Source organism: Physeter macrocephalus, unplaced genomic scaffold (assembly GCF_002837175.3).
Source record: "Physeter macrocephalus isolate SW-GA unplaced genomic scaffold, ASM283717v5 random_851, whole genome shotgun sequence".
Classification (NCBI taxonomy): Eukaryota; Metazoa; Chordata; class Mammalia; order Artiodactyla; family Physeteridae; genus Physeter; species Physeter macrocephalus.
The window spans coordinates 1-13,420 of NW_021146136.1; the positions used below are offsets into that span (position 1 = coordinate 1).

General features: G+C 50.4%; 1 protein-coding gene across 1 annotated transcript; it reads left to right on the top strand.

Moving 5' to 3' along the window:
* Positions 1 to 1,510: 1,510 nt before the first annotated feature.
* On the top strand, positions 1,511 to 7,774 carry LOC114485245 (annexin A11-like). The gene is made up of 5 exons (XM_028486357.2): positions 1,511 to 1,646; positions 4,488 to 4,583; positions 5,575 to 5,633; positions 5,845 to 5,967; positions 7,570 to 7,774. The coding sequence occupies exons 1-5, from the start codon at positions 1,526 to 1,528 to the stop codon at positions 7,627 to 7,629; spliced, it is 459 nt and encodes a 152-aa protein (XP_028342158.1). The 5' UTR covers positions 1,511 to 1,525; the 3' UTR covers positions 7,630 to 7,774.
* Positions 7,775 to 13,420: the final 5,646 nt, after the last annotated feature.

The window sequence follows — 13,420 nt, forward strand, 5'->3', positions numbered from 1 at the left end:
CTCTTCTGTTCCGGCCCATTTGCTTTCCAGGTAAGGACACTGAGGCTCAGAGAGGTTGAGCATTGTGTCCAGAGAAACCTGGAGGCAGAGTCTAAGCAAGGGCTCACTCTCTGTGCCCAGACGGTGCCTGCCTCTGCCCTGGTCCTGGACCGCTCACTTAACGTCTCCCTGGCTTGGGACACCCATTTCTTTTTTTTTTTTTTTTTTTTTTTTTTTTATTTTTTTGGCGGTACGCGGGCCTCTCACCGCTGCGGCCCCTCCCGTTGCGGAGCACAGGCTCCGGACGCGTAGGCCCAGCGACCACGGCCCACGGGCCCAGCCGCTCCGCGGCACGCGGGATCCCCCCAGACCGGGGCACGAACCCGCGTCCCCCGCATCGGCAGGCGGACCCGCAACCACTGCGCCACCAGGGAAGCCCCCACCCATTTCTATAAGTGGACTCAGGGCTGGATATCCCCAAAGCCCTGGGCTCCAGCTCTTGCCTCAGTGGGGATTTTCCTGTTTCTGTTTCCTGTCTAGGCCTTTCCCCAGCTGAGGCAGAAGTTGCCTTTGTTGCAGGGTCTCGTGCCTACTTCTCTGCCTTCCTAGTTCTGGACCTGCTCGGCTTCACCTCGACCTGTGGGGTCTCTGAGCCCCTGATGGCCACCTTCTGCCCTCAAGTATCAGTGCCTTTAGGTCCAAGAGCTGCTATCTGAGGCCTGGAAGGCACTTTTGGGCCATCTGGTACAAGGGTTGCAAATTGGCAAATAGATTGGGCTCAAACCTTCAAAAACTTAACAGGAAAGTGCAAATTCTCCCCATTTGCAAACATAACAGTGTATGCAATGAAACGGCAGGCAAGCACCTATCACATAAAATCCCACATCCATAACTGCGATCTATCAGTTGTTGTTATAATTATTGTCTCATGTGTTCCCGCTTATAGATAGGGAAACTGCTTTTAAAAATTGAAAATTTCACGTAGATATCTGGGTTTCTGGTTCCTCATGAAAAATGGATCAGGCAGCTGTGAGCCTTGTTCCTCTGTCGTGTTCTTGGCTGAGAAGTAACTGCCTCTCTGCATGGTCCCCGTGGTCCCCACCACTCTCTGGCCTTACAGCTGGCCTGCTTCCTGCATTTAAGTTACCCAGCTGGCCCCTTTGGGCTTTCAGGTTTGTGACCCCGAATCTAATCCAAACTTCGTGTTTTAGAGATGAGGAAACTGAAGTTCAGAGGGGGCCAGTGGCCTGCCTAGAGTCCCGTGGCAAGTGGGTAGAAGAGCTAGGACTCAAGCCCATGTTTTCCTCTATGCTGCTGCTCCCTTGGTTGGGTTAAAGCTGTTCCTTACCTGTCCTGGGCCCCAGCGGCCTTGGCTGTCCTGGCTTAGTGAGAGGATGTGTGGATGGTGTCTACTTAAGCACAATGAATGGAGCTCAGCTGGGGCCCTGCCCCCCTTCCCCTCCCCTCTGGGCTTGTAGGGCCCGGAGACTCTGCCCAGCTCTCCTCGGTGACCTGGGCCTGGAGTCTGGGGTGAGGTCTGCATTGCATGTCTATCTGTCCCTCTTCTGTCCAGGAGCTCTATGCAGCTGGAGAGAATCGCCTCGGAACAGATGAGTCCAAGTTCAATGCAGTTCTATGCTCCCGGAGCCGGGCCCACCTGGTGGCAGGTAAGGCAGTCCCGGCCTCCCTGCAGCCAGGTAATGAGATCAGATGAGGTATGGCAGGAAACAGCTTGCAGGAACACTTAGCAGTTCCGCTCTGCATGGGCCTTTCACTTCCTTGAAAGAGCCCCCTGGTGGAGATTTAAAAGATATTATCAGCGGGTTTCCTGAGTCTGTAAGCATCCGGTTCTGGAGGAAAGCAAGGGAGGAGGCTAGAGAAATGGGAGCCTCCTGTTGGCTGGTACCTTTACCTGCTAGAATGTGGAATATTAGAGTTGAGAGAGACTTCAAGAGCACCTGACCCAGTGGTCTCCAAGGTGTGGCATAAAAAATAAACATCACAATTAATAATACTAAGTAACACTTATTTACTCATTCCTTCAACAAATATAAACTGAGCTCCTGCCACGTGCCAGGTCATGGAGTAGGTGTAGGGAACGGCACTGCAGAATCTCTGTTCTCAGGGGGTTCACCTTGTTTGGGGAGCCCGGCAGTAAACAAAAATCAAATACAATCTGTACCAGTTGGTAAATCTTTAGAGAAGAATTATAAAGTTGGAAACTGGGATAGGAAGTGATAAAGGTGTCGGAGGGTGCTGGGGGCATTCCTCACTGAGGTAATGACATTTGAGTTAAAAACATGAAGGAGTTGCAGGTGCAAAGGCCCTGAGCATGGGGTTCCCAGCGCAACCGAGAAACAGTGAAGGGGGCTGGTGAGGTGGAACAGATGGAGTGAGTGAGCGTAGGAGGAGGTGAGGTCAGAGACAGTAGGAAGCCCTGATGACAACTGCATGGACTTAGGTGTTTACCCTGAATAAAACAGGGGGCCATTGGAGGGCTCTGAGTGAAGGAGAGACGTGATTTGACTTAGGTTCTGCGAGTGTCCTGGCTGCTGTGTTGAGAAGAGAGAAGGGATCGATGGCAGAGCGGGAAACCAGTTAGGAGGCTGCCGCAGTAAATCCAGGGGAGAGGTGACGGTGGCTGGGACCAGCTGGCAGAGGGGCAGGTGGTGAGAAGCACCCAGATTCTGGCCCTGTCTGCCAGTGAACTGGACGTGGAGTGTGAGAGAGAGAAAGGAGTCAGGGATGACGCAGGGTTTGTTCCCACTGAGTCAGTGGAAGAGGGGAGGGGCGGGCCCTCGACCGAGACTGGGAAGCTGTGCATGGAGTAGGCTTTAGGAGGGAAGGAAGTCAGGAGCCTTGAGCCACAGATGCCATGTAGGCAGTGGGTTTGCGAGGCCAGAGGTCAGAGGTCAGGAGAGGTCTGGGCTAGAGATGGCAGTTTGGGAACTATGAGTGGGTCGAAGGAGTTTGAGGCTCTGGGACTGCAAGCGGTCCCTTCAGAGGGAGACGGGAGGGAGACCAGCAGTCTGAGGACAGGGCCCTGGCCGTTGCAGGAGACTTAGAAGGGGCACCCAAAGAAAGGGGCATCCTGGAGACCAGCAGAGTCAGCGGCGAATATGAGAGGGCAGGTGAGGACAGAGAACGGTGACCACACTTAGCAACGTGGGTGGGTGAAATCACCAGCACCCACTCTGTGCATGCACTGAGTCTTTACTACATGCAAATAGGGGCCATTCTCCTGTTTTACAGATGAGGAAGCTGGCAAAGGGCAGCTGGGGAAGTCAGCTACCCAGGTGGTAACATGGCAGAGCTGCGGTTTGAACTCAGGCCGCCTGCCTCCAGAGCACACTTTTTAACCTCTGCCCTATTCTGTACTGGAGCCTGAGTGAGCATATGCTCATCTTAATCGTTGCTCATTTTAATGAGTATGGAATATATCTGTAGCACATCAAACCCCCAATTTCACAAATGTTATTAGTCAGGGGAAAAGAGGAGCTGATCGGAAGAAAATAGTAAGTAATGAAGTTGGATACAGATATAGCAGAAATCATGATACTGATATGCAAATGACAGCAGTTTGGAGAACACAGATAGAAACTGAGACCCTGGCTGGGGAAGAGGAGGTTTATATCCTGGGGCAGAGCTCAAGTTAGGACCCAGGTCTCCATGGCGCCACCTGCCTCTCTTGGAACCCACAGCCCACTTCCTGTGGGTGCTTAGCCCATCCCAGGGTAAGCTGGGGCACTGGATGGGCATTTGCTCACCGTCAGACTGGGAAAGATTGGCACATAAAATGACGGAGGAGGGCTGGGACTGGAGGTGCGGGCATCTGCGAAGAGACTCTCGGTGTCAGGGCTCCTGGACGGGGATTGAGGTGTGATGGGTGAGCAGTGGCGAGAGCAGTGCTGGTAAGGGGACAGGGAGTAGGCCTGGGGGGCGGGGGGAGTGCACTCTCCCTGGGGCAAAGAACTGGCCAACTTGAGAGCTGGGCAGGTGTGGTCACTGGGGCCGTCCAGGGCGCCGGGAGCAGAGTGGGAGAGCTGGGCTCTGGGAAGGGGCAGAGCCCTCCTCACCACGTGTCCTGTACAAGTCAGGTCGGGCTGCCGTAATAAAATACCACAGACTGTGTGGCTTAAACAACAGAAATCTGTTTTCTCATAGTTCTGGAGGCTGAAAGTCCAAGATGAAGGTGCTGGCAGTGATGGTTTCTCCTGAGGCCTCTCCTCTTGGCTTGCAGATGACCCCCTCCTTGCTGTGTCCGTGTGTGATCTTTCCTCTGTGTTTGCAGCCCTGGTGTTTCCTTGTGTGTCTAAATCTCCTTTTCTTATAAAGATACCAATCAGATTGGATTTGGGCCCACGCTAAGGGCCTCATTTTAATTACCTCTTTAAAGACTATCTCCAAGTACAGTTAAATTCTGAAGTCCTAGGAGCTAGGACTTCAACAAAGGAATTTGGGGGGGCACAGAATTCAGTCCATAACATGTCCCTCTGTCTTGCCACTAGTTTTCAACGAGTATCAGCGAATGACAGGCCGTGACATTGAGAAGAGCATCTGCCGGGAGATGTCTGGGGACCTGGAGCAGGGCATGCTGGCCGTGGGTAGGTATCTTGGCCTGCCCGCTGGGGGGCTGGCGTGTGTTGTGAGTTTTCAGGGTGCTCACCCACCCTCCGGTTGAGGAAGATCATAGTGAAAGGGTCCAAGATTGCTACATCCAGTTGCCTACATGGTGGGAAATCAGGCTGCTTCTGATTGCTGGAGGTGTCTTGTTTATATTTCAAGCCCAGCCCTGGGGGAGGGAGCTGCAGTGCGGCACTAGTGGGGGCGTGACCAGCTGTTCTCCCGGAGGAAGATGACGCATATCCTGCCAAGTTTCCTCTAAAAATACATCCCTGCAGGCAGTTGTCAGATGTTTGTGATGGAAACACGTGGAAAGATTTTTTTACTTGCAGCAGCAAAACAGGCCCTGGGCAAGGAAAGCTGGCGTAGCTCCCAGGACACTGGTGCACTTCCTGCAGTGCCTGTGTCATGTCCTCCAGAGCGGGGCCTGATGGGCTCCAGGTCCGTCCTCCCCCCTCCCCCAGCCCTGAGGGGTTGGCCCCTCTTTATACCCACTTGGGAACGTCACGGTTTGCCCTTCTTCTGTTTTGCTTTTCTTGGAGCTTTCTGGATGGGACACATTTCCCTGTGTACCCCGTGGTAGGTATCGTGGCCTGAGAACCCTAGTTAGACGTTCGTTCCGCTCGGCCATGCTTTTCCACGAGGGTCATGGCATCTCCAGTGTGTCCCCTCCTGCCTGAGCAGCAACATGGTTCCGCACACCATTCACGTTCCTTTCCTACCCAGCTTCCTGCATCACATTGGTTGTCAGGAAATGGGTTGGGTTGGTGTCCAGGCTCTGCATGTTTCTGTTTCAAAGGGCTGGAGCCAGGATTGTAGGATAATTGAGCCTGGAGGAGATGAGGGGAGAGGAAGATGGATGCAGTGGTGTGTTTGATTGACATCCGGCCTCCTAAGAGGATGCTGTGTGCGTCATGTCCCCCTGGACTGAGTTTTCCACAGATCGAGTTATGCCGTGTTTCTCTCTTCTAGTGAAATGTCTTAAGAATACCCCAGCCTTCTTTGCTGAAAGGCTCAACAGGGCCATGAGGGTAGGTAACCCCCAGGTGCAGGGTCTGGGTGGGGGATGTCCCAGCCCACTCATGACTGGGACCCTGCTCAGGGGAGGAGGCATGAGGAGGGCCACCCTTCAGCCAAGAGGGCAGAGGGCCCGGGGCGGGGAGGGGACCCGGGCCCAGGGAAGGTGGGGAAGTGGACAGTGAGGAGGCCCGTTGCTCATGCCCCTGGGCCCACTCTCTTTAGGGAGCAGGAACCAAGGACCGGACCCTGATCCGCATCATGGTGTCTCGCAGCGAGATCGACCTCCTGGACATCAGAGCAGAGTATAAGCGGCTGTACGGCAAGTCCCTGTACCACGACATCACGGTACGGGCCTCTGGGGGCTGTCTGGGCTGCCTCTTGGCGTCCTGCTCACCCACAGACCTCCCTGGCCACTCCCACCGTCCCCTTTCCTCTCCCTCCTCAGAGCTCCCGCGGGCTCAGCTTCAGCCAAGTATGGGCATCTTGTTTGTGGTGCTCATACTTGCCCTCTTCAGTTTTCACTTGTTCATCTGGTTGTACAACAGCAGGTGGTCAGCTCCTGATGGCAGGGTGGCTCTTGACCCTGCTGTCGCCCCTCTCTGTGTCCCAGCATCCAGCATATCTGCTGTTCAGTAAACGGTTGTGGGGGGAGGGTCCAAAATCGGAATCAGAGGACACAGGACCTCGCCCACCTGGTGGCAGGCCTTCAGAGTCCAGCCACCCTGTCTGTGATCCGTCAGTGAGAAATCAAGCCCCGAGCCCCCCTGGAGGGTGGGCAGCTCTAGCTCCCTGATGAGTCCCTCCCTCAGGTCTGTGGTGGAGGCAGCACAGGAAGGCAGTTCAGAGGGAGGGCTCGGGGGTCACACTGCTTGGGGTCCAGCTCTGGCTTTTCTACTTGCTCGCTGTGTGATCTCGAGCAGCTTGCTTAAACCTCCCTGAACCCCAGTTCCATCATCGTTAAGAGGAGGATAATCATCTTACCCCCTGCCCAGGACTGTTGCATCTTGAAGGAGGTGGTCCACGTGAAGCATGTTGTGTGACACATGTACGTGTGTGAAAGACACTAGCTCCTGTTTTATCACTGTGCCAGAGCCAGTCTGACAAAATTGATTCCTGTCGTGGCAGGGCTGGCGGGGGGTCTGACACTTAATTTCTGAACTCACATGAACCTTGAAATTGAAGTCACCACGCCCAGGTCCTGATTTCAGACTCACTAACGTTTGATGTTGGGCATGTCACTGAGAGAGGCTTCTCTCTCTTTTCTTGGATATAAAAGCAACGCTGTTGATAGCAGAGAATTAGTAATTATTCACAAAGTATCTTGTGTGTGCCAGTAGGTTGTGGGCTTCTGAAAGAAGCCACAGGCCTTGCCCTTAAAGAAGGAAACGATGGCAGGAAATGAGGAGAAATTAGCTAAGTGTGGCCTTACTTCTAATGTAGGTGCAGTGGACTGAGATAGAGGAGATATCAGTATGAACTGGGATGCCCAAATAATAACAGTCCCCTTCGCTGGACGGTCGTATCATAGTAGATTACACTTCCTGTACAGGACACAATAGTGCATTATGGTATAATCCCAACTTAGTGCAACAAAAATCCACTGGGCAAAGGCCACTTGTAGTTAGCCCGGGGTAGGGGGGTTTTTGGCTGTTTAAAATTTTTTTGTATTTGTTTTTCAAATTCTGACTTTGATCACTGGGGTGAGTACAGCTTTCTGTTTTTTAATGGGGAGGGCTCAGGAGGCTGAACTGCGTTGTCAAAGGTCTGTGCCACCTTCAAGGCCAGCGTGTGAGCCTCTCACCTGCCCTGGCACCAGCACGGTGGGGAATTTCTTAGGATGGGGCTGCCTCTCTGTAAGGGCACCTGGGGCAGAAGAAAATCAGGAGCCAGGAAGCCAGAATTGGCAGAGCCTCGCTTAACTGATGTCTTACTTGTTTCTGTGACCAGGGAGACACTTCCGGGGACTACCGGAAGATTCTGCTGAAGATCTGCGGTGGCAACGACTGAGCAGTGACTGGTGGGTCACTTCTGTCCACCCGCTGGCAACAGCGATGCCAGGAAAAGGCCAAAAGAATGTTTGTCTGTTTCTAACAAATCCACAAAAAACCCCTTGGTGTCCCAGCGCGGACCATCCGTAGAACCCTGGCCCCATCCCCCGCCTGCCCTCCTGATCTGTGTCTTGTGCTCGTGCTGAGGGACCTGGGCTGGTCTTGAACTCTCTCAGGATACCTCCTCCCCACCCCCGCTCCTCACAGCCTCTTGCAGCTAAAGTATACGTTTTGTTTCCTGACTCATGCAGTCATTCCCCTTTGCTTGTGGCTGAAACTCTTGGCTTCGTTTTAGTCATATAATTTTGTACGTTTATTTGGAAGTGGTATTTTTGTTGGTTTGTTTGTTTTTTAAATATATAGTTGTTGCAGACAGATGCACACACGTCGTCTTTGCTGCATGCACAGTTTGGGTGAGACAGGTGAGGACTGGGGGCGCCACGTCCTCACTGAGGAGTGAGAGGGAAAACCTTTAAGGGTACTCTTTGCATCTGGTGAGCATGTGTCATAAGTTTTGTTATTGCCAAACTCACTCCTTTTGTCATTCCCCTTTGCTTGTGGCTGAAACTCCTGGCTTCGTTTTAGTCATATAATGTATGTTTATTTGGAGGTTTTTTTAAATATATAGTCGTTGCAGACAGATGCGCACACATCTTTGCTGCATACACAGTTTGGTGGGGAGACAGGTGGGGACTGGGGGCGCCACGTCCTCACTGAGGAGTAAAAGGGAAAACCTTTAAGGGTATTCTTTGCATCTGGTGAGAATGTGTCATGAGCTTTGTTATTGCCAAACTCACTCCTTTTTAGAAAAGAAAAAAGCCAGAAAGTCATCTGTTCCATGCAAAACCACGAGAACAAAGCCAGCTCCTTGCCAGTGACAGGGTTACTTGTAATTGAGAATGTGCCTTAAACCTGAATGTCGATGGCCAAAAGCTGTTTCCAAATTAAAGTCAGCTAGCTCTGGAACGTTCTGGAAGTGTTTACCTGGTGCCAGCTTGTTTTCCTGTGCTTCGTGATTCTGCCCTGTAGCTCAGGGGTCCAGCCTTACTAGCCGGTGGAAATTTTTATGACTTTAAATAGAAACTTGTGCTTAGGAAACCCTGAGCATAAGTAATTTGCAGGGACTGGGTTGGAAGGACATGAGAAATGGAGGTTCCTGAAATTCGTGCTCAGGGCCCAGACGCTGAAAAGGCATCATATGCAGGCACGGTGAGGTCCACTAGGGCGAGTAGGAGGAGCGTGGTCCTTCCCCCCAGGTCCGGAAGGAGGGGCCCAGGAAGGAGGGGGTGTGCATGACTCCTGGGGGAGGCCTTACAGAGGAGGATCAGAGAGGCGTGAGACCGGCTCCTCCCCTCAGGGACCCTTCAGTCTGAAAGGGAGCTCCTGGCTATGGTCCCTAGCAGGCCCTTTGCCCCTTGGTTGGTGGTGTTAGGAGAAGGCAAGTCCAGAAGGGACAGTTTCCAGAAGTCATCGTCACTTCTAGAAGCCCAAAGCTTGTTTTCTGGTCAGGATCTTCACTCCCTTTCTGGTTTCTTATGTTGAAAGTTTAGAAAGGAGAGAATCAGAGATTATGGTGGGAGCCCAAGCCTGCTGGGTCCTAGCAGGGGCCCCAGGGAGTGGCTTGTCCACAGAGTAGACATCTGCTTGGGGACACACCCTGACTCCTCCCTGCCTTGTGGACATAGAAGAGGGGATGGCCCAAGGGGCGTGGAGCAGCCATGAGCTGGACACTAGCCTGGTCTACCTAGACCTGCCTTGCCCAGCCAGAAAGGCTGATGTGGGCCCTGGAATGGACGGCAGGCCCTGCTTGTCACGTCAGCTCTGCTTCAGTTTCCATGCCTGGAGCCTCTTGACCAAGACCCAGCATGCTTGGCTGCTCTTCCCCAAGGGCAGGCCCCTTGCCCTTGGGTCCCAGTGCCTGGTGGGATGAACTGTGTGGCACTGCACAACTTGCCGTGGGTCCACGCTGACTTTGGTGGCCTCCTGCACTGTGCCAGGGCCTAGATTCAACCTCCCATAACGTGACTGTAAATGTTCTGTGACATTACTTTGTCCCATTGTCTGCACTGGAGGTTCCAACCTGGTGCCCAGCAGGCAGTATTTAACCTGTACATGCATTCACTTTGGTCCCCAAAAAGTCCTTTTAGACATTTGAATTTGTTGCCAACATTTAAGCATTGAGCGATTTCATATTTTAAAAAATATGGAATAATGGATTCTCTTGAAAAACCAAAAACTCTAGTAACATTTGCCCGGAATTCCTGCACAGCAGTTGCTGCTTGAGCCGACTCACAGATGCCCTGTTTAGGTATGTACTCTCCATTTTGCCACAGGCCCCACTACTCCCTATTGTTATACCATGTGCACGTTACCTGTTGGGCCCTTACACGTCTTTGAGTTTGAGACCCCTGGCCTACACACTTGTGGGCCACCTGTGTTCATCCTGGTCCTTATTTTCTACCTTTCTGTCCCTCTGACTTCCCTCTTGGTCATGCCCATGGGACCCAACTCATAGTAAGGATGGGCTGGAGGACTATGTGAATGCCTCACAGATACCTCCAGAGACAAAGAAAGGCACCTACTGCCTTCTAAGATCAGTAAAAGGTTATTATCACAGTGATGCTCAGGATAAAAAAAGATGAGGGAGACATTGACCTTACAGGTCATCTTTCTGGGAGAAAACTACACTGGGTCTTTTCTTGCCTCCTGGAGGTGTTAGTCAAGGCCGGTCCATGCCACACATCTAATGTCACTTCCAGAATAGCAACCAGAGGATGAGGCATCAGGTGAATTCAGCCCTGAGTCCATTTTCAACAGCTGTGGGGACATTGGAATGAACACTGTGTGTTAGGGACAGGGCCAGGACTAGGGTGAGGCAATGAGTCACTTGCCTCAGGTGCAAAATTTAAGAAAGGAACCTTGGAGTGCTCACTTTGTAGACGGGGAAACGGTCCTGAAGTGGTGGTTCTCAAACCCTAGTGTGCATCAGGATCTTCTGAGGAGCTTGTTAAAGGTGCAGGTCCCTGGGCCCCACCCTAACAAATTCTGAGCAGCCGTGGGGGCCAAGAAACTGCATCTGTAACCTGCTTGCCTTATATTCTGATGCTGATCTAAATACTCCTGCACTGAGACAGAGAACTTCTGAAATTAGAAATGTTCACACACAGGGCAGGTGAGCAGGTGGCAGAGTGTTGCAGTGCAGTGGTAGGAGGTGGGACTGGTTCACTCCCAGCTTTGGCAAGAGGGATCTGAAAGATGAGCCTTTGCAAGATGTCCATGGTCAAAGCAACAACTGGATGGCCATGCCATGTCCATCCTTGTGCTTTGGCAGGGAGTTACAGTCCTAGCCTAGGACTTGGCCCCTTATTTCTGCCCTCAGCTCCTTCCTACCCTGGCTGATATGGAGTGGAGTCAGACATGAAAACAGAAATCAAGCTAATCATTTCCCCCGGCAGATACTAGACTAGCTTAAATTTTTTACCCCATCAAACCCAAAAGCTTCTCTGCTCGTGTTCCTGTAAGGACAGGGACATCATTACTCAGTTCTCCAACTGGTCCTATACAGGGTTCCCTCTCAGCAAAGGATTTGGTCAGTCAGGGCCTCAACTCTATAAGGGGATCTTACCCTCAACCCCCACTCCTTGGAAAGCTTGCTTTGGCCTAATACTGGTGTCCACTCTGAACGTGGTTCCTTCCCAGCAATAAGAGCTGATGCAGCCCTGAAGCAGAAAGAGCACTGGTCCAGGAGTCAGGCATCCCTATTCCGGTCTCAGCTACTGGTTTGCTGTGTGACCCTGGATAAGCCACTTCCCCTCTTTGGGCCTAAAATGAAGGAAAGACTAGATCAGAGCTTCTTAAACTTCATTGTAGTCAGCAAAAATGGTAGAGTAGGGAACTCCAAAAGCCTGTTCCTCTGTGAAAGCGACAAATAAGATGGCAAAAACTGTCAGAATCAACTTTATGAGAGCTCTGAAAATGAATTGAAAGTTTGCAACCAAACAAAAGCTTAAAAAATAAAAGCTGAGTCTTGGTAAGAGGATCTTGCTTCATTTTCACTTACTCCAGCCTTATCCTCCTCACCCCAGCTTGGCATCAGCCTCAAGAACAATATCCACAGTCTGTTATAGGTTCCTAGCAATGAATGGAGCAGAATGGACCTTGTTCTCAAGAATTATGGTTGGTTGTTTTGATCTTTCTTGTTGCTCCCTGAAATACTGGCTCAAATGACTTGCTTTTATTTTACCTAATTTGGAACTCTCCCAAGGAGGAGATGGTATCCCTCAGGGACATTTGAAGGCAGATTCATTAGCACTGATGCCTGGAGAGAAGGATAACAGTTGGGGCAAACAGGAGACAAATTGAAAAGTTTGGGGAGCAAAGGCCAATGATGTGATGCTTTGGGGAATAATGGTTTTAGAGTGCTCCCATTAATTCCTGGGAATCTAGAAGGCCACACACATGCCCAGGGCTGGGCACATGCTTAGAAAAGACTTGAGAGGACTGTAAGCTCTCACCTCTGGCTGACCTTCAGGCTCTACAGACCTGCAGGAAGTGAAGCAGGCAGAGTCATAGACTGCCTGGCAGAGTATCAAAAGATTTGCCCCAACACACACACAACACATTTGTAAAGACTGGGAAATTTGGGGTTTTGTGGTTGTTCCAGGAGTTTAAGGAGTTGTGTTCAATCACTAGTGACCACTGAGTTAACTGAGCAGAGACTTCAATGACCACACCAAATACAAACTTTAAAAAACTAGTTCAGAAAGTCACTAAACAAACTACAACAAATTCAACAAGCAGCAATAACAAACTCTGGGGAGGGGAAAAATCTGATTTCCAGTTTTCACATAATGTTCAAAATGTCCAGTTTTCAACAAAAATTATTGAGGCATGCCAAGAAACAAAGTATGACCCATACTCAGGAAAACAAGAAATCTGTTCATAGAAATTGAGGAAAACCAAGATATCAGACTTACCAAGAAAAGACTTTAAATCAACTGCCTTTAAAAAGCTCAAAGAGCTAAAGGAAACCATGTGTAAAGAACCAAAGGAAACTAAGAGAATGATGTCTCACCAAATAGAGAATGTCAATAAAAGAAAGTTAGACAAAGGAACCAAATAGAAATTCTGGAATTGAAAAGTACAATTATAAATTTTTAAATATCAGAGGGGCTCAAGAGGAGATTTGAGAAGGTAGAAGAAAGAGTTAGCAAACTTCAAGATAGGTCAATTGAGATTTCCCAATCTGAGGAGTAAAAAGAAAAAAGAATGAAGAAAAATTAACAGAGCCTAAGACCTGTGGGACATCATCATGAAGTATACCAACGTACACATAATGGAGGTCATAGAAGGGAAGAGAGAAAGCAGAAATACTTGAAGAAACAGTGGCTGAAAGCTTAGAAATTTGATGAAAGAAATTGACACATCTCAGGAGCTCAGTGAACCATAAGTAGTATTTTTAAGAAGATCCACTTTGAGACACATTATAACCAAACTGTTGAAAAACAAGGAATCCTGAAGTCAGCAATAGAGAACTGACTTGTCACATACAAGGGATCTTCAATAAGATTAGCATCTGATTTCTTGTCAGAAACCATAAAGGCTAGAAGGCAGTGGGATGACATATTCAGTGTGCTGCAAAAAGAAATGTTAACAGGAATCCTATATCTGGCAAAATAGTCTTCAAAAATGAAGAAGTTAACACATTCCTGGGTGAACAAAAATTGAGACAGGTTCTTGCTAGTAGACCT